Genomic DNA, 21,199 nt, shown 5'->3' on the forward strand with positions numbered 1-21,199 from the left:
GTTGAAGAACAAAGATGAGAAATTTTAAAAGTAGAAGAAAAAAGACTTAGGAAAGGGAACAGTAAGAACAATAAACAACTGATCAGAAAAAATGATCAAGATGACAGTGGAACAATGTTTTTATAAAGTGCTGAAGCAAAAAATCAAACAAATTCTATGTCTAGTGAAAATATCCTTTAAATTTAATGAAAGCTGAGAAGGTTTGATACCAGGAGACTTGTACTACAAAAACTGGTAAAGGAAGTTCTTCACATTGAAGGTACCTGATTCCTGATGAAACATGTATCTACATGAAAGAAAACAAAGAGTTCCAGAAATGGTAAATAAAAATTATTGTTCTAATTAAAATCCATTTAGTGTTGAAAGGAAAATAATAGTGTTTAACCAGAGATAATTTAAAGTAAAAATTTAAAAACTAAGATTTAGGACATGTCAAGAAATAATTCTTGCATAAATAATGAGATAAGTGGAAGTACATATTATGCAGGAAGTGGTATGTTACATAAAGTAGACTGCAGTACGTAAAGAATGTATATCCTTATAGCAAGTATTAAAAAAATTTAAAAGGTGTAGCTATAAAGCCAATAGAGGCAATCAAATAGAATACTACAAAATATCTGATTAATCTAAAGGAAGGCAGAAAAGGAGGGAAAAAAGAAAGAACAGACAAGACAAAGAGAAAAGCATGACTTCAACCCAACCACATCAATAATTATATAACATCTAAGAGGGTTAAGCACCACCAATTTAAATGTAAATACACTGGTTAAAAAATGAGCTTCAACACTGGTGTTTACAAGAGACTCATGAAAATATAAAGATATTGATAGGTTATAAGTAAAAGTATAGAAAAAGACAGCATGCAAACACTAAAGAGAAAGACTTCAAGACAAGAATTAAATCCAGAAGACACACCCATCTTAAATGAATATGCACCTAATTACTGAGTTTCAAGATACATCAAATGGAGTTCTGATCCAAGATGGTGACATGAGGCTCCTGAATTCACCTCCTCCAATGGATACACTGAATATACGACTACACATGGAACAATTCCCTCTGAGAGAAATCCAGAAACTAGCCAAGCAACTCCTACAGGTTGGGTAAATGAGAAAAAACCCACATTTAAAGGGGTAGGAGAGGCTGAGACACACTCTTGCCATGAACCGCACATCTGGCACAGTCACAAATAATCAGGAGTAATACCTGAGGAGTAAGAGGTTTGGACACATCACCCAGTGCCTCAACTTTTAAGACTTCTACCTGAGGGATGGGCCTCCAAAAGCCTAGTCCTGGAAGCCAATGGAGACTCATAAGACTATAGCAAACAACAGTTCTTAACTGGCTCGGACTTGTGTGGCTATCCCACAAGGGTTCACCTCAGAGGCAGCAGACAAAAACTCCCAGTGTTTCCCTAAAGGGGGATTATTTGCATATCTTAAAAGCTATAGCCTGAGGGTCAGGTTCCTAAGGCAGCACACAGCTAGAAAGACTGCTATCCTTCTCAGAGACCAGCAGATGTCATCTTTGCATTCTCCCTCTGCCTCTCCAAAAGCAGCTGGTGCACATATTTGCCACCCTAGCTTTTGTGGATGCCACCCAAGGACACACTCCTTGGTAGCCTGGCTGTAGTGGCTGGCAGGACTTAAGTTCACAGGTTCAACAAGACTGTAGCAAACAAACAGTTCTTAACCGGGTATAACCCTAGGGCTCAATACAGAGGTAGCAGACAGAAATGCCCTTCTCTCAATCTTTATCTAAAAGAGGCCTAATTGCACATCCTAAAAGCTGCAGCCTAGGAGTCTGGCTTCTAATTTATCTCACATGTAGAGAGAGGCTGCCATCCTCCGCATAGAACAGGGAAGCCAGCAGACACCATCTCTGCATTCTCCCCATCCAATCCAGTGTCTCACTCTAGCCCAATCTAAATCGTCACTATCTCACTGGAAGGAGCTTTTGTTCATGGATCACACAGGACTGCAGCAAAAAAACAATTCTTAAGTGGCTATTCCCTCAGGGCTCAGTGCAGAAAAATCAGACAGAAACACCTAGCTCACAGTTCTATGAAAGGTTATCAACTTGAATACTTTAAAAGCTGCTGCCTAAGGATCCCCAGCTTCCAATCAGCCTGCATCTAGGTGCTGACTGAGAACTTCCCCTTTTGGACACTTAAGAGAACTTGGCACACCCTCAACTACTGGGAGCCACTAAGAACAAATACGGTGACTTGGATAATAACCAAGAGCTAGGGCCTGGCTGAAAAATAAGGTTCATCTCCTACATGAGACCACTCCATCATGACTGGGAGAGGTGGCTATGTTATCTAATATACAGAAACCAACACAGAGAGCCAAGGAAAACAAAGAAACATAGAATATGTTCCAAACAGAAGAAAATAAAAACCCAGAAGCAGACCTTGATGAAATTGAGATACTTGACTGATCTGACAGAGTTCAGAATACTGGTCATAAAGATGCTCACCAAGGTCAGAACAATGCATGAACAAAGTATTTCAACAAAGAGACAGAAAATATAAGAAAGTACCAAACAGATATCACAGCTGAAGAATTCAACAGTGAACTGAAAAATTCAATAGAGAGGTTTAACAGCAGACTAGATGAAGTGAAAGAATCAGCAAACTCAAAGAGAGGGCAGCAGAATGCCACTAACCTGAGAAGTAAAAAGAAAAAAATGAGAAGGAGTGAAGACAGCTTAAGGGACTTACGGGACACCATCAAGTGGGCCAATAATTCACATTATAAGGGTCTCAGTGGGGGAAGATAGAGAGAAAGGGGCAGAAATCTTATTCGAAGAAAAAATGGCTGAAAATCATTTTTGGTTTTGGTTTGGTTTTGGTTTTCATGGGTGAAAACCTAAACTGTGAAAAGAAACAGACACCCAGATCCAGGAAGGCCTGAGAGTTCCAAACAAGAAAAATCCAAAAACACTCACACCAACAAGTTAAAATTAAACTGTCAAAAGTTAAAAACAGAAAATCTTAAAAGCAGAACAAGAAAGACAACTTACTTACAAGCGAAGCCCCAAAGGATTATCAGAAGATTATTCAGCAGAAACATGGCAGGCCAGAAGGGAGTGGAATGATTTATTCAAATTGCTGGAGAAACAATCCAAACTGCCAACCAAGAATACTCTAACCAGCAAGGCTGTCCTTCAGAATCAAAGGACAGATAGAGTTCTCCTGAAAGCAAAAGCTGAAGGAGTTCATCACCACGCAACTGGCCTTACAATAAATGTTAAAGGGAAATCTTCAAGCTGAAACAAAAGGATGCTAATTAGTAACAAGAAAACATATGAAAATAGAAATCTCAATGGTAAAGATAAATACATAGTTAAATTGAGAATACTCTAATATTGCAATGGTGATGGATAAATCTATAAATTGAGAATACTCTAATATTGCAATGGTGATGGATAAATCTAGTATGAAGGTGAAAAGACAAAAGTAGAAAAAAAAAATCTTAACTATCATGATTTGTTAATGGTCATACAAGGTAAAAAGATGTAAACTGACATAGGAAGAGAGCAAGAAAAGAAAGGAACAAGAGAAATACAAAACAATTTACAGAAATAAATTAGCCAGAAAAGAACTAGCAAAAAGGGCAGTAGTAAATTCATACATATCAATAATTACTTTAAATGTAAATGGATTAAATTGTCTAATCAAAAGACACAGTGGCTGAAAGGATGAAAAAAACACCACGAGAACCAACTATATGCTGCCTACAAGAGACTCACTTCAGCTTTAAGGGCACACATATACTGAAAATGAAGGGATAGAAAAAGATATTCCATACAAATGGAAACAAAAAGAAATGAGGAGTAGCTATACTTCTATCACACAAAATAGACTTCTATCGAAAGAGTGTAAGAGACAAGATTATTATATAATATTAAGGGTCAATTCAACAAGAGGATATAACAATTGTAAATATGTATGCACTCAACAAAGGAGCGCCTCAACATACAAAGCAAGTATTAACAGACTTGAAGGAAGAAACAGACAGCAATACAATAACAGTAGACAATTTCAACACCCCACTTTCAGCAGTGGATAGATCATCCAAACAGAAAATCAATCAGGAAACATGGGGCTTAAATGACAAATTAGACCAGATGGACTTAATAGACACCTACAGAACATTCCATCCAACACCAGAAGAATCTAAGTTCTTCTCAGGCACACATGAACATTCTTCACGAGAAGTCATATGTTAGGCCACAAAACAAGTCTTAATAAATTTAAGGAGACTGAAATCGCATCACCTTTTCCAACCACACTGATATGAATCTAGAAGTCAATCACAAGAAAATAGGAAAACTCATAAATATGTGGAGATTAAACAACATGCTACAGAACAATCAATGGGTCAAAGAAGAAATCAAAAGAGAAATCAAAAAATACCTGGAGACAAGTGAAAATGGAAACAAAACATACTAAAACTTATGGGCAGCAAAAGCAGTTCTAAGAGGGAAGTTCACAGGTACAAGCCTACCTCAAAAAACATGAAAAATCTCAAATGAACTATCTGACTTCATTCCTCAATAAAGTAGAAAAAGAACAAACTAAGCCCAAAGTCAGTAGAAGGAAGGACATAAAGATCAGAAAAGACATAAATGAAATAGAGACTAAAAGGACAACAAAAAAGATCAATGAAACTAAGAGCTGGTTTTTTGAAAAGATTAACAAAACAGACAATCTGTCTTATGCCAACTTAATTCTTCAACCAGCCAGAAGAACCTAGAAGGGTAGAGGAAAATTTCTTCCTGCCCTACAGCACTTACACAAACCTAGATAGTATAGCCTACTACACGCCTAGGCTAATGGTACTATTTATAGCTTATGTGGTCCACTGTTGACTGAAACATCATTAGGTAGCACATGACTATAGAAATCCTAAGGAATCTATAAAAAAAATTTACTAGACTGTGAATTTAGCACATTCTTAGCCTCTAAATTCAACATACAAAAGTAATTTTATTTCCATATATAAGCGATAAATCATTGAAAGATGAAATTTTTAAAAGTATCATTTACAATAGTATCAAAATATTAAATATTCAGGGAAAAATTTTAAACAGATGTGCAAGCCTCTACACTGAAACTACAAAACAATGCTCAAAGAAATTAAAGATCTAAGGAAATGAATAGATTTATTATGTTCATGGATTAGAAGACAGAATATTTTTAAGGTGTCGATTGTTCCCACATCAAGTTTTAGATTCAGTATAATCCCGATTAAAATCTTAAACTTTTTTGATAGAAACTGACATGCTTCGAGGACTTATAGTACCTGACTTCAAGACTGACTAAACAGCTTCACTAACCCAAGACAGTGTGGTATGAGTGTAAAGATGGATAAACATGTTAATTTAACAGGACATAGCATAGAAAAAGACCAACCTCTATATGATTAAGTCATCTTCTACAAAGTTGCCAAGGTAATTTAATGAGGAAACAATAGTTCTTTCAACAAATGGTACTAGACTAGATACTCATAGGGGTAAGAAAATGGTGACCCATACTTCACACCATAGTCAGAAATTAGATCAGACATAAATATAAAAATATATAATGTTTATCAGAAAAAACAGAATATTTTTGAAATCTTGATATTGAATCAAATATTTAAGGATAATAAAACATCAAGAATAAAAGAAAAAACTGATAAATTTGACTTTATCAAAATTTAAAGCATCTGTTCATCAGAAGACATCACTATGAAAAACAGTGAAATACGAAAATAAAAAAATATGGGCTAGGAGAAATATTCTCAATACATACATCTGACAAAAGACTTGCATCCGTAATATATAAAGAACTTCTATAACTCAACTATAGTTATTAGGGTAATGCAAATTAAAACCAAAATGAGACATCGCCACACACCCATTATAATGGTTAAAAAGGACAAACACTCCCAATACCAATGTTTGCAGACAGGAGCTACCAGAACTCTTGTACTGTTGTATGTATGGCAGTCTTCCTTAGAAAGGGAGTGTGCACATGACAGAGACCAATATTATTCTGTCCATTATATTCTTCACCTGAAAAATGGAGACCATACACATTCCACCAGTTTCACTGGCTAATTATTAAGCAAGACAATCAAGAGATTCAAATGATTCCATTTCACCTATCACTAAGCCCTGCCAACTCTACTTCTAAGGTGTCCATCTTCTCTCCAGTGTCACTGACCACTATCCTAATTCAAGTGTTCATAACCCCTTATACTATTTCAAGAATCTCTCAATCTTTTTCTTAATGTCTCTTAATTTTGATGCCTATTGTAGAAATTGCAGACTGGCTTACCCCATTCCTCTTCCTAGGGAGGCAGAGAATCTTAAAAACTACATTTCTCTGACTCCCTTGGCAGCTAGAATCCTGTTTACAAGTAAGCAGAACTTGCAAGTTGGTTAATTAGGTTCTGCCAAGTAGATACACTCTCCCAAGATGTGGAAGGTGAAAGTGAGGTAGAGGCTATCTTCCTATCCTTTTTCCTGTTTCTGCTTACAAGGGAAAGTCACAGAAAGATGTTTTCTCGACAGTGTTGTTCCATTCCTCATTCTCCAGACAACTGAGCAGCTGCAGTTATCTCTTTTTTTTTGAGGAAGATCAGCCCTAAGCTAACATCTGCTGCCAATCCTCCTCTTTTTGCTGAGGAAGACTGGCCCTGAGCTAACATCCATGCCCATCTTCCTCTACTTTATATGTGGGATGCCTACCACAGCATGGTTTGCCAAGTGGTGCCATGTCTGCACCCGGGATCTGAACCAGCGAACTCCGGACCACCGAAGCAGAATGTGCGCACTTAACCACTGCACCACCAGGGCAGCCCCTGCAGTAACTCTTGACTTCAGCTTTCTGCTCTCTGGATCAGAGGTACATGGATGTATTCTTTAACAAATAGCTTCAGTGAGACCTCAGCGTCAGCAGCAGCCTGAGTAGGTCTGCTCTAAATTGTTCTGGGAGTTTTTCTTGAAGGCCCAGAGGAGAACCTACTAGCCTAGTCACTTTAAGCATCTAATTCCCTGTATTAAATCCTTTCCTGGTTAAAATACATAGAGTTTACTCCAGTTAGAGTTCAGAATGGAAATGTCTCTAGCTTCTATTTCTTAATATATCTTACATGTAATTAACACACTGATTTAGAAATTCCCATTCAGAAATTGTCCACAGCTCTCCCACTGCCTACTGAATAAAATCCAGATCTCTTGGCCTGAGGGTTAAAGTCTTGCAATTTACTAACAAAACCAATGCTCCATTTTAAACAAGTTTTGTTCCCCTAGTTTGGGAGGCTAGCCCGTATAGTGACAGAGAGATGAGAGCGACATTCAATTCCATGGTTTAGAGCAGTAAAATACCTTCCAATAATTGTTCTCACCTCACATCATCCTCTTATAAAGGGAAGCAGAGTGATGCAAACTATTACGCTCATAAATTCACGGTTGACAGCCTCATAAAAAGGGCAAAAATGTTCAAAAGCAAGTTACATAGGCAGCCTTGTTAAACTTGAGGGAAGAGAAGACTTTACATAAGTCTCAACTTGCTTCAATGTTTTAGGAAAGAATTTGGATCACAATCAAATAGCAGATATCAACTCCCACTAGTGCGACCAACCACAAAGCTTCAGTTATGGAATTAGGAAGAAGTCTAGAAGGAAGATACTCCTAAGTAGAAGAGGGAAGGGGGTATGCCATCCAAAAGTGCTGTTGGGGAATGAACAATTGTGAGATTGTGGCCAAAGGCCAGGCCACCTCCTCCCCTGCCATCAGAAAGCTGGGCTAATCCACATCTCCTAAAGCCCCGGGCTGGAAATGGGGACACAGTTCCCATTCATGTGACTAAGGAAGAAAGGGAGGTGGGCAAGTTAAACCTCCCCCTCTTTCTCCTAAAACATGTAAAGGCTTAGAAAAAAGAGACCCCATCAGGGCCAGGTGAAAAGGTACACAACCTACTCAAGCAGGGAACGTTGTGAACTGAAGTTGTTCAGAGCAGAGCTAACAGCCTTATGAAAATTGTGCAGCACTGAAGGATCTATGCAAAGTAATGGGAAACATCTTCCATCTATTTAACAATACTTTCTATGCTAAATAGAACTTAAAAGGGAATTTTAAAAACTCATACCATCACTTCCTAGAAAGCAGAGACTTTCAGTGTTGTGGAGGGCAATGTTTTGTATATAATACATATTTAATAATGTTTCCTAAACAAAGAATTTGAAAGGATAATGATAGAAAGAAACAAAGAAGAAAAAGCTATAACATTTACAAACTATCTCCTGAAAAGAAAGTCTTCTGAGGGCTGGTCAAGGGTGCAAAGTATCTTTGCCAGATACTTAAATGTGGTGACTTCCCCTGATGGAATACGGAGGAACACTAAATCTTCTGTGAAGATCTAGCAATAGTACAAATTAATTTATGATAGAATTTTTCACGCTATGTTATCTCTAACAACCTAAAAAGGAAAGGTAAGCTTATTAGGGTGGCAGAACCTATGTGAGACCAGGAATCTTTCAGTCAGTATAAAAACCCTGTTCCACTTCCTAGGACATGATGCATTAGTCCTGAGAGTTGATAAAAAGACTTTACCATAAAATACCCAGCCAAAGTTCTCTATATTACAAGATTTGAAAAAAGACACTCATTTTTTCTTACCACTTACCTTTAAGGTAGAAAGAAGACAATCTTACCATTTCTACTTCACAGGTATGAAAACTAAGACTGTAAGAAGCTCAAAACAGAGGTATACTCAGCTCAGTAAGACCACCAAATAGGTCTTCCCATTCTAGTGAGATCTATCCGCAAGCTTGATGAAGTCTTCCATATTGGTTTCTGGTAGTAGAATAATATGTGGGTGACATCTTCACCACTGAGATCCATTTCATTTGGGTCACTTCAGCTCAGGGAAAATTACAGCATAATGGAAAACAAAAAAATTGTGTTCTGATATGCCTATGATCTTCCAAACTATTCAGTGAAAAAGAGGAAGGTGCAGAGACTGTATATGTTATAATTTTTGTAGGAAATTACCGAAAAATGATAAGCACAGAAATTTGAATAGGCATTCAAAACCTCTGGAAAGACTCATAAGAAATGAGTATCATGGATTTTTTCTGAGGAAGGGAACCAAATAACTAGAACAGTGGTAGAAGAGAGACTTTTTAATCTTTCACACTTTTGTACTTTTAGAATTTTGAACTGTGACTACATTAAGTATTCAATAAATAAAAACCACATTTAAAAATGAAAAAAATTACCATAAGGGATGAGATGACAAAGACTGAAAACAGAACAAACAATACTAATTGTTGCACACAAAGGAAGTGGAGTTTTGTGCATTTTATTTAACAAATTTAGCCCATAAAATATTTGTAACTTAAATCTTTTCTATACACTATATATGCATGTGTCCCAGAGGAAACCTGAATTAAATGCTTGATAGGAAATGTTTCTCCATGGCTTCTTTATACAATCCTCACTTATCTTCTCCTTTTTACATTAGGATTGTATCTGCAAAGAAAGCAATGAGGTTAAATGATATCTAGATAAATGATGGCATTTCTTTCAGTTTCAAAGCTAAAGGGTTTTCAAAACATAGTCACACTTTGGCAAATAGAATGAGAATGCTCATTTTATCCTTAGGATCAGATATTAAGCACTGATATTTTTACTTTCATTTATCCTTTTGATGTTGCTTGGTTGAATATTTGGTAAAAATAACATACCACCAACAGAGAAAATTCTGTAAAAGCATTAAAATAATTCATGAAAACAACAGTTTAGAAATAAATGTTTATATATTCAGTACAGCTACACTTTGGCAAATAGAATGAGAATGCTCATTTTATCCTTAGGATCAGATATTAAGCACTGATATTTTTACTTTCATTTATCCTTTTGATGTTGCTTGGTTGAATATTTGGTAAAAATAACATACCACCAACAGAGAAAATTCTGTAAAAGCATTAAAATAATTCATGAAAACAACAGTTTAGAAATAAATGTTTATATATTCAGTACAGCTTCAAACAGACCTGTCATCCCCCACTGAATTAAAGTATACCATTTTCACAGAACATAATGAACCTAAAATAGAATTCCTTTACAAAATTTTCTTCCATAGCAGTTAAACAAATGTAGCTGGGCAACCAGATATTCTCGTTTGACTATGAAAAAGCAGCATAGTTTGTCAACATTTTCACCAATGATTCATATTGTCAATAATGAAATTAAAGAATCAAATTGGCTACAAAGCAGACTCTACTGTATTGTACTTCTTGGTTCTGCCTTTAAGTTTGGGAAAATGTTATTCTCCCCTAGCCAGTATCCACCTATAACACAGTATTTCATGAGTATTTGAAAGCTAATTATTATAAGGTTTGTTGGGCCTGCAGGAATGCTGAAAATACGTTAAATCACCCATTCTATATAATCACCCATTCCTATCTAACTCCTCTAAACCTCCCTCAAAAACTTTCTTCAAAACTTTAATCTGGCCTCTTGTTTTTATGCATATGCCAATTAAAACTAAACAAATGGTCTGCTATTTTACTTGTCTTAATTTAAAACCCATTCATTCATAATTCTACTCAGAGCTGAAAATCTCATAAATTTATCAACCAAACTCACCCAGCACAGGAAACTTCTTTTGCCTGAATGCCACCATACAAATTTTAAGTATCCTGTGATACAGTACAACTGAATCAACCTCAAAGCCTGAAGTATATCCAGTAAAATCAATTAAGAAGTGCTCAAGTAGTAAAAAGAAAAACATACATTAAAAAACAAAACAAAACATTTTTTAAGTGAAGGACTGTCTATTTCTAGAGACAGAAGAAATATTTAATTTCTATTTCCAATGATTAGAAATTGAATTTTATATAATCTCAAAGATTCATGAGAAAGGTGAAATTAAACTTTACCTGAAAAGATCATCAGCAAGAGACTCTTCTTTTGCATGCTGATTTTGCACCTGTCAAAATTAACATAATTTCAAATATTTGCTCAATGATGAATATATATATAGTTAATGAACTGCTATACTGGGTGGTCACAATCATGCGTTCTTACCTCTACAACATCTCTCCTATTTAACAAATCCTCCATTTTTACCTCATGCCAAGGTTATTGTAAAAGTCTTCCAATTAAACAACTTTCTCCAGCCAATCTCTTCTCAAAGGCAACCAAAACATAATACTGCTAGCTTACTGAGTTTTTAAATATTTTTTCCAGCAGAACACTTTTACTAAATGAAATTTCAGTGTTTTGAGGTCATACCACTGATGCAGGGGCTGAGAGGGCAATATTTACTACACCTTCAACCAGAGCAGCCCTATAAGGTAAAGTGGCTCTCCTCCCCCAGAGTCCCAAGTCAGGGCTCAGAAGCCGCTCAATTACCTCACCCACAAAGTAATTTTAAACACAAACTCCCCAAACTCCTAGAGCACCTTCAAGAGTTAGGACCGGAAAAACCCTGTACTGGGTGTGTCTTCCTAAAGTCGAGCTACAATCTTATCACGTGCCATTCATAACCTTTCAATGACTTCTCCTATCTACCAGAAATACCCACAAACTCTTGAGTTTGACCCTTAAAATGGGAAAGGCTCTTCATAACCTTGCTCCATTCTACTTTCTCAATCTCTTTTCACCCTCCTCTTCATGAACTCTGTATGCAGTTAAAACTAAATGACAAAAAAAAGAAAAAACAAAAAACCAGACTTGCCTCCTAATAAATGTCCTACTAAATGACCCTCTCAGCTTTTGTTCATGTTTCTCCCTCTGTCCAGAAGATTACCTCCTTTTTGTCCTCTTCCCACATCTGACCATCTTTCAAGGTGCATTCATTCAATAATTATTTAGTGCCCACTATGTATCAAAGAACATATTTTTCACCTCTTTAACAATGGCTTTTTGATCCTCTTCATTTAAAAATAATGTCTGCTATGAAGAACTCCCACAAAACTTCAGCCACACAATTCCTAAATGCTTATCAATTTTTACCTTCTGTTGTAAGTATTTATATCCTCACTAAAAGACCACAAGTTCTTTGAACACAGATACTGTTTATTTTTACTGTTAATAATTTACATTTGTGTATTTCCAGATACTATCTTAAAACTCTTTCTCAAAAAATCTCATTAAATCTTCATTTAACTTCATTACTACTATTACACTATCATCCCAATTTTGACCAATAAGGAAACAGAGACTTAGGTTAAGTAACTTGCAGAAGATCAAAAAGTCATCATATGAAAGAAGTGGAATTTGACCAGGTCTACCTAAGTAAGAGCACTAGCTCTTAACCAGGCTGTTACACTGCTTCTTAGTCTTTGGAAAGGGCATAGAAGAATGACATGCAGGGATTCAAACTTACAGACTAATTTTCTACTTATACAGTGAAATGTCAAAATGAAATTAAATCTTTTCTTTTCATATTTTCTAATAGGTATAAAAGAACATAAATGGGAAGATTCATGATTTTCATAAAGCAGTTGTCAAAAAAGCTGCTGTATCATTAATCTAATTATTCTTAAAGGCTTCCTGGCAGGGGATGCTAATTTGAAAGAAAAACCAGTGAGGAAAAACAAGCTTTATTGTATATATCTTAGTAAAAACATTAAGTAAAATAGTATTAAGAAATAGAAATCCTCACATTACTGGCATTTTTCAAGGATTTGGGAGAACTACACTTCACAGTCTTTCAAAATTCAAATCAGGTTGAATATAGTTAGAGAATTACTACGTTTAATGTACAGAATGAAAACATCCTAAATTCAAGGAAACTTCAGGAACTGATTCTGTAATACTAAGATTGGCCTGCAGCAGCAATAAAGGGCTGAAAAAGAACAAAGGGCTGGGAATAAAGAAAAGCAGCTGGGGCAAGCCTAGGGAAATGAGGTGTCAAGACAGTAGGACATTTATATATAGAAGCTGAGCAATGCAAAGAAAGTTCACTCTATTATTTACTTTAAACAGCTGCCAAGATGAAAGCAAACAGCAAAGCTACTCTATGTATCAGAAGGGGGAAAAAGAAACTGGACCAGAACATGCAAAAGACAAAGAACTTGGTCTGCAAGAAATAATAACCCAAGAATAAAAAATAAATAAAATTAATAAGAACATGAAAGCAATAAAATAAGAAAAAAAGTCAGATGATAGAAAAACCACAATGAAATAAAAAGGGGAATGAATGCTAAGTAAACAAACTGAGACCTATAACACCATTCAGAATTAAATAAATTAGAAATAGCTAACACTGTTTCCACTACTATAAACGCTTTATAAATAGTATCTTATTTAATCCTCACAAAAAATCTGTGAAATAGAGATACTATTATTGTTCCCCTTCTGCACAGAAGGCAAGAGAGGTATAAAGAAGTCAAGTCGGGGATGGCCCTGTGGCTGTGTGGTTGGGTTTGCACGCTCTGCTTCGGCAACCCAGTATTTCACCCGTTTGAATCCTGGGCGCGGAAATGGCACCGCTCATGGGCCATGCTGAGGCAGCGTCCCGTGTACCACAACTAGAAGGACCCACAACTAAAATACATATACAGCTATGTACTGGGAGGCTTTGGGGAGAAAAAGGAAAAAAATAAAATCTTCAAAAAAAAAAGAAAAAGAAGTTAAGTCATTTGCCCAAGGTCACATGGCTGATGAGGAATGGAACAGACACAACTGAAATTTAAATTTGTGCCATAGTGAAAGAGCTTAAGAAAACCACAATGAATGCAGAAGAAATGGATGCAGAGGGCAAAGGTGATCTAATAAAAGGATAGTTATGTCTTAAATGTAGAGAACCCAAACAAATATAAAATGTTTTGAAAGATGTAATAGAAAAGTTCCTTGAAATAAAAAGGAACTGCATCTGCAAATCAAAAATGCACACTGTATTCTAGGAAAAACGAAGGGAGAATGATCAACATGGAGATATATTCTAATTGTTATTGACTTTCAAGCATAAGAAGGAATAATGCAGGTATGGAAAGTCACCTAAAAAGGGGAAGAAAAAGAACTGTCATAAAGTTGGGGAGGGGATGTGGAGGAAATACAAATAATTTCCTCACTAGCCACAGCAGGGAGCCAACAAATATTGTCTAAAATCAAAATATACAGTTTGAAACAAATACTGATTCTAACCTGATAGTTTTTTTCATATATTTCCTCATTAGTCTTAGAAAGATCTCAGGAAATAAAATATCTTGGAGAGAGGAAACATTTACACAAAGTCAGCAATGCTTCAGTTTTACTTCCTTCTATCAATCTCTCTTCTTCCCTTCCCACTCTGTCCCTGCTTCTCATTCCTCCTCAATAAAGAGATGTTTAGAGTATTATTCACTTAATGCTTAAATAGGCAATTTTTGGGCTTTGTGATTTTAAGTTATTCATTCTTGTGTGTACTACCATAATTCTTAATATTTTATAAATGTACATTCCAAAGAATTCTGCACCTATGCATCACTCATCAAGCCATGCTGTAGTGGCATCCCACATACAAAAAAATAGAGGAAGATTAGCATGGATGATAGCTCAGGGACAATCTTCCTCAAGAAAAAAGAGGAAGATTGGCAAGAGATGTTAGCTCAGGGCCAATCTTCCTCATCAAAAAATAAATAAAATAAATAACTTTTTTAAACAAATTGCTGAAGACTACATTAAACCCACAATAAAGCAAAATACAAACCATAAGAGGTTACCAAGTATCACAGCCAGCTTCGGCCCTGCCCTGTTGGTATCTGCAAACCATAAACACCTGGGCTCTGCTTTGATGTCTGTATGGGGGCTGAGTGATAGGAAAGAAACGCAAGATGGGGAATCTATTGACTCCAGCAGTAAAGTGTGAAAAAGGAATAAACTCTACAACACAAAAGGAGATAGCAAACAAACATGCCTGTCTTGACCCTGGCACACGGTGAAGGAAAGAAATAAAAAATCTTACTTAAGTTTATGACGACAAGCTGGACTTCACTCAGGCTTCTCACCCAAATATATATTAACTACCTGAGTGATCTAATAAAATCACAAGCAGAGTAAAGTGGTCTCACATTGGTAGATCAAGACTGGCAGACACAGACTTATCTTTTCTGGAGGAAATAAACCTGAATTTAGGACACAAGGAATTCCTACAGATCAAGTTATACGGAAATGAGCAGTTCACATTCGAAGACCACGAAACATATACTTGGAAAACAAGGTACCATAAGAGAACCAGCAGAAACAGATCGACGAACGCTTTAGGTATTGGTAGCATTAGGCAAAGAATACAAAAGAGGAGCTTAAAAATATCAGCAGAGAACAAGATTTAGAAATGATTGAATCAGACTTCCAGAAAAAAAAAATACAATAGGCTGAATGAAAACTCAATGGATGGATGGAACACCAACCCAACAGAGCTGAAGATAGAAGTACTAAACTAGAAGACAATCTGAAGAAATTACCAAAAACACAATCCAGAGAAACAAAGAGATGAAATACACAGAAGAAAAGGTAAGATACATAGAGAAGAAAGTGAGATTTAACTTACGTCATACTGGAGTTCAAAAAAGAGATACTGCCCTCAAGTAGCAAACAGCCCTACTTCAAACAGCCTGCTGAGATGACATGTCTGGAGCCCACCTTTGAGTTCCAATAGCACTGGATAATCAGGCAATACAAAGACTAAGAAGAAAACTTTCTAACCTTGGATGAGGCCTCTGATTCTCTCTCAATTCAATGGTCATGTGTTTCTGAATTCTTAACTGCCATGTAGTACTTCTTCTATAGCAAAAAGTTTCCCACTTTACTGAATTTTATTAAATTCTCCAGTTAAATAAAAAGTAAAGGGCTGAAAGAATTATGGATCAGGTGGATGGTCTTGTTACATAATATCCACCAGGACTCAAAACACCAAGGGACAAAGTAAAATAGAAGAACATTCTTGTAATTTTTCCTGTGAGTTCTCACTATAGCAGTGTATATGTAGCTGATACATGTAAATGATGAGTCCTTGGAAACCGCATAACAACATGGAGAGCTGTAAGCAGTTCCTATTTTTCCAAAACAGCAATGTTATAACTGAGGCTTGGGTTTCTGAGGCTTAAGGCAGTATATTAATTGTAGATATGATCAAAGAAATGCCATAAAGCAAGTATGGAAAACTATAAAATTGTAAAGCAATTTCAAATATCAAAATTATACTGCTAGTTCTAGGGTTTAAAACAATATGAATTGCTTATAGAAGTATTCTACTATAAAAAACATAGACATATTAGTACATGCTGACATAATATATATTTGATCAGAAACCTATGTTTACATTAAACATATAAATATGAGTGAAATGATTAAATGGTTGAGATTTTCCTTAAAATACTCCAGGAAGAGAAAAAGCTGGAAAAGGGAATAGATGAAGCAAGATGTGCAAAATGCTGATATTTATTGAAGGTGTGTGCTTGGGGGTTTGTTTTACTATTCTCTTTATATATGTCTGAAAACTTTTCATAACAATAAGTTTAAGAATCTAAACTAAATATTATAAATAATTACTACTTAATAATTAATATTATTTAACAATTTCTCTTCCCTTCTTAAAACTTAAAAAGTCTCCGTGGGGAAAAATGAGATAGATCAGTAACAAGTGCCCAGAGAAGGAGCCAAGTTTCCCACAGTAAGCTGTTGTCAATTGCATAACTGACTTTAAAGCTCTTCCCCTGACCTTTGAGATGGTGCTCATGCATCATTAAACCAAAGTGTAAATATGTAACCACCGATTATGAAGTCAGACTCTAATTTTATACTACATACAAAAATTAACTCAAAAGAGATCAAAGATCTAAATGTAAGAGGTAAAATTATGAAATCCTTACAAGAAAACATAGGGGAAAAGCTTCCTGACATTAGATTTGGCAATGATTTCTTGGATATGACATCAAAAGCACAGGCAACAGAAAAAATAATTGGACTACATCAAAATTTAAAACTTCTGTGTATCAAAGTACATGATCAATAGAGTGAAAAGGCAACCCAGAGAATGGGAGAAAATATCTGCAAATCATATATCTGATAAGGAGTCAATATCCAGAATATATAAAGAAAGAAAAAAAGAGATACCAGAGGGGCTGGCCCCGTGGCTGAGTGGTTAAGTTCACATGCTTTGCTTTGGTGGCCCAGGTTTTCCCTGGTTCAGATCCTGGGTGCGGACATGGCACACTTGTATGGTCACGCTGAGGCAGCGTCCCACATGCCACAACTAGAAGGACCCACAACTAAATATACAACTAAGTACCAGGGGGTTTGGGAAGAAAAAATAAAACAAATAAAATCTTAAAAAAAAAAAAGAAAGAAAAAAAGAGATACTAGAGAAAATGGGGAAAAATATTCACGAAAATAATGAACGAGAAACTCTGAAATGAATGAGAACTGCTGAAAGACAATTTTCAGATTTAGAAAGCCCAGTCCATTCACATAATATATAACTGATATATTTGTAATATCCTCCATATGACTGTATGACCATCCTTTTGTTATCCTTTAGTTTTGTTTTTTTAAAAGATTGGCACCTGAGCTAACATCTGTTGTCAATCTTTTTTTTTTTTTCTTCTTTTCCCCAAAGCCCCATAGTACATAGTTGTATATTCTAGTTGTAGGTCCTTCTGGTTGTTCTATGTGGGATGCCACCTCAGCATGGCCCGAGTACTATGTCTGCACCCAGGATCCAAACCGTGAAACCCTGGGCTGCCGAAGCAGAGTGTGTGAACTTAAGCACTCAGGCACAGGGCCGGCCCCAGTTTTGTTTTGTTTTGTTTTTTTGGTGAGGAAGATTGGCCCTGAGCTAACTTCAGTGCCAGTCTTTCTCTATTTTCTATGTGGGACGCTGCCACAGCATGGCTTGATGAGTGGTGTGTAGGTCCATGCCTGGGATATGAAGCCATGAATCCCAAGCTGCCAAAGTGGAGTGTGTGAAGTGGCACTTCACACATAGTGGCATAATCACTATGCCACTGGGCTGGCCCTTCCTTCAGTTTTCTTTTAAATTTCTGTGGATTAAGTCTCTTTTTTCCCCTTTACATCAGGATGTAAACTTAATTAATTTGTTTAGGTCTCTTTTTTCTCAACTAACAAAATAAATTTAGAAGTCCCTTAAAGAAGTGTTACGGAAAGATATAAACTAATCTTAATGCTCTGTAACTCAGCAATTTTCCTGAATGAATGACCTTAAGTTTAGTTTTAAGAAGAATGTGCTCTAAGGAAACCACAGGGACCAAAATGCAAACCAAAGAAGTTACCAGGCCTCACTTCCTACTAACCTCCATTTCCTGCCTTAACCATTCTTCTAATTCTGTACTCGTTCGAGCATGATGAGCTATTAGATCTGATCCTCCAATGATGTGTGGAAGTTTTCCTGCTCCAGGAAATGTGACCTGTTAAATAGTAAAAGCATTAAGGTTAAACGCACTAACAAATTAAGACAATCATTTTTTTAAAAGCTCATAAAAAAAGCAAAGATTGTAAATCACGTATAACCTAAGTGCCAATGATGTTTATATTCTATAAATGAAAATGAGAGACAGGTAATTGTGCTAGACCCATATATTTTTGCCTTTTACTACACCCAGATTTAGATACGTCTCTGGGATTTATCTATTAAGAAGATTTTAGGATTTTTAATTTGGAGTTTTAATTCAAAAATGGCCTTAGCTCATCATCTACCAATTAAAGCAACACAAGGTGAACACGCACACACTAGAATTTAAAGTATTATACATTGTTCTAAAGATTTCAAAGTTTAAGCCCTTTCTAGTACCCATGAAAATTTAAGTCTTAAAAACTTTACAATTTATAGATCCCTAGCAAGAGATGTTAACAGTTTATACTTTTAATTGAAATTTTAATTGTTTACAAATAAAGGGGTGCTAATAAAAAGAAAATATGTGAAAATGCATATTAACCACATTGCTAATATTGTATTTACAGAGTAATAAATCCTTAATATTTATGTGACATATCTTTAAAATTTCAATATATGAAGTGGGAAGGGAATTTTAAATTAGTTTTCATCATCAAGTAGTATTTTAAAAGTACAAATAGAGTCATGTTATTGACTTGGGTATATAAAGAAAAAACTCAAGATAAATTCTTTCATTAGAGGCAATCCAGTTAAACATCTTTCCACACAAATTTTGGCTTGAATTTCTTTTAAAGTCTCAAAAAAAAATTCCTGAGGTAAGGATACTAATATTTTTAAGGGTTTTAAATTTTCCCAATCTACTCTCCAGAAGTTTGTACTACTTTATACCTCTTCACCATTCCTGGGCCTATAGTGAATATTACTGCCTTTGTCTTTGGTAACTTCATTAATTAAAAAAAAAGTTTTTTTTTTAATTCAATGATCTTTTTTAAATTAAATGATTTTTTTAACCAAAAAAAGTATGTTTTTTGAATTTTGATTTAACAATGAGATTTTGTAACACAACATTGAACATGAAGAACCCAGGCAGTAAGCGTGCCCCTGTGCTATTCATGAGCCACAGCTGTGGGGTGGGAAAGAGTAAGTGGGTGCTATGTAAGTGGGAGATATTTCCATCTTTCCCTCTGAGTACAGGAGATTCTTACTGTTAAACAGAGTTTAGAACCCTTTAGACATTGTCATAGTAGGCAGAAAACTAATTTAACTGAGAAATGTTCAACAGTCGTTCACATTAGAGAGAAAAAACTGCAACACCTGACAGTGACAGCAGAATCACAGAGATCATGTTCTAGAGGAAAGCAGTCTTCCACAGAAATTACTTTTGAAAAAATTACTGAATTCTGATCAAATGAATAAGCAAGAGCTAGCAGTCAGTAGTAGGTATGGGGCAAGAAGCAAATATCCCAGAACAGACAACAAAAGAATACAGACTGGATCAAAAATATTCTTTTAACCATACTGATAAAATAAATATCTTATTAGTTCCTAAAGGAAGAGGAACTCAGGCCTGATGGTAATACTCAGTGTACGTTTATATTTTGTTTTATATATACATGTAATAATAAAATGTCTAGCTTTCATGATTGAATGTACTCATTTATTTTCAACAAATCTGTTATTTTTATGAAGTCCTGAGTTAAAGAACCCCTTCAGGGGCTGGTTGGGTGGCGCAGCGGTTAAGTGCACATGTTCCGCTTCGGTGGCCTGGGGTTTGCTGGTTCGGATCCTGGGTGCGGACATAGCACCACTTGGCATGCCATGCTGTGGTAGGTGTCCCACATATAAAGTAGAGGAGGATGGGCATGGATATTAGCTCAGGGCCAGTCTTCCTCAGCAAAAAGAGGAGGATTGGCAGGAGATGTTAGATCAGGGCTAATCTTCCTCAAAAAAAAAAAAAACGAAATAAAAGAACCCCTTCTCATAGTCACAGATCAATACTAGAACTGGGAGAACCCTAACAATATAGCCAAAAGCCTGCTGCTTAAGGTGAGGAGAACCAGGTAAACAGCACCCTTTTGTTTTTTTCCCTTAAAGATTGGCACCTGAGCTAACAACTGTTGCCAATCTTTTTTTTTTTTTCCTGCTTTTTTCTCCCCAAATCCCCCCAGTATATAGTTGTATATTCTTCTTCAGTTGTGGGTCCTTCTAGTTGTGGCATGTGGGACGCTGCCTCACCGTGGCCTGATGAGCAGTGCCATGTCCACACCCAGGATCCAAACGGGCGAAACCCTGGGGCACCGAAGCAGAGCGCGCAAACAACCACTCAGCCACGGGGCTGGCTCCAAACAGCACCCTTTAAAGAATTCAGTCTTACTGAAGTTTTCTTCATTCTAGGTGTTCCATATATTAACTGCTAGTTCACGTCCTTCCTAGAGTCATTTTTTAAATTGTTTCAAGCACAAGAAATAGCATCAGTTTTCAACATGAACTGCTTTTATTACTATTATGCATCAACAGTATTTCTAAAAACATTTCAAACGCTCCTCTCTTGTGATACTTTAAAGGAATACATACCTTTTTGAATTTCTTGAAATTCTTTAGTTGACCATAATCATCATTTACTCTGGATGCATCTCTGGAGGTAGAGTTACTAACCACCAGTGATCTAAATTCAATCAGTAACACCTTCCTTGGAAGCATCTCCCCATGATCCTGAAGCTCGTCATTGTTCTTAAACCAGGTTAAGATGGATAGGCAAGAAGAAATAAGAAGGAAAAGGAAAATTACTTGTCATTT

The 21,199-nt window shown here is 36.0% G+C and overlaps 1 protein-coding gene across 7 annotated transcripts in view; it reads right to left on the reverse strand.

Annotated features, from left to right (window-relative positions):
• Window positions 1–9,345: 9,345 nt before the first annotated feature.
• Window positions 9,346–21,199, reverse strand: part of NBN (nibrin) — a 45,363-nt gene continuing 33,509 nt past the window's right edge. For 2 of the 7 annotated variants that reach the window (XM_070481324.1, XM_014853401.3), the window contains 4 exons: window positions 20,978–21,133; window positions 18,303–18,416; window positions 10,944–10,993; window positions 9,346–9,531 (listed from right to left, as the gene is read on the reverse strand). In XM_070481324.1, coding sequence (XP_070337425.1) covers window positions 9,501–9,531; window positions 10,944–10,993; window positions 18,303–18,416; window positions 20,978–21,133 — 351 coding nt within the window. In that variant the 3' untranslated portion in view covers window positions 9,346–9,500. Of the gene's footprint in view, window positions 9,532–10,491; window positions 10,704–10,943; window positions 10,994–18,302; window positions 18,417–20,977; window positions 21,134–21,199 lie in introns of those variants that run through there. The other 5 variants (XM_070481325.1, XM_070481322.1, XM_070481323.1 and 2 more) reach the window with 4 other exon arrangements.

Source organism: Equus asinus, chromosome 12 (genome assembly GCF_041296235.1).
Source record: "Equus asinus isolate D_3611 breed Donkey chromosome 12, EquAss-T2T_v2, whole genome shotgun sequence".
Taxonomy (NCBI): domain Eukaryota; kingdom Metazoa; phylum Chordata; class Mammalia; order Perissodactyla; family Equidae; genus Equus; species Equus asinus.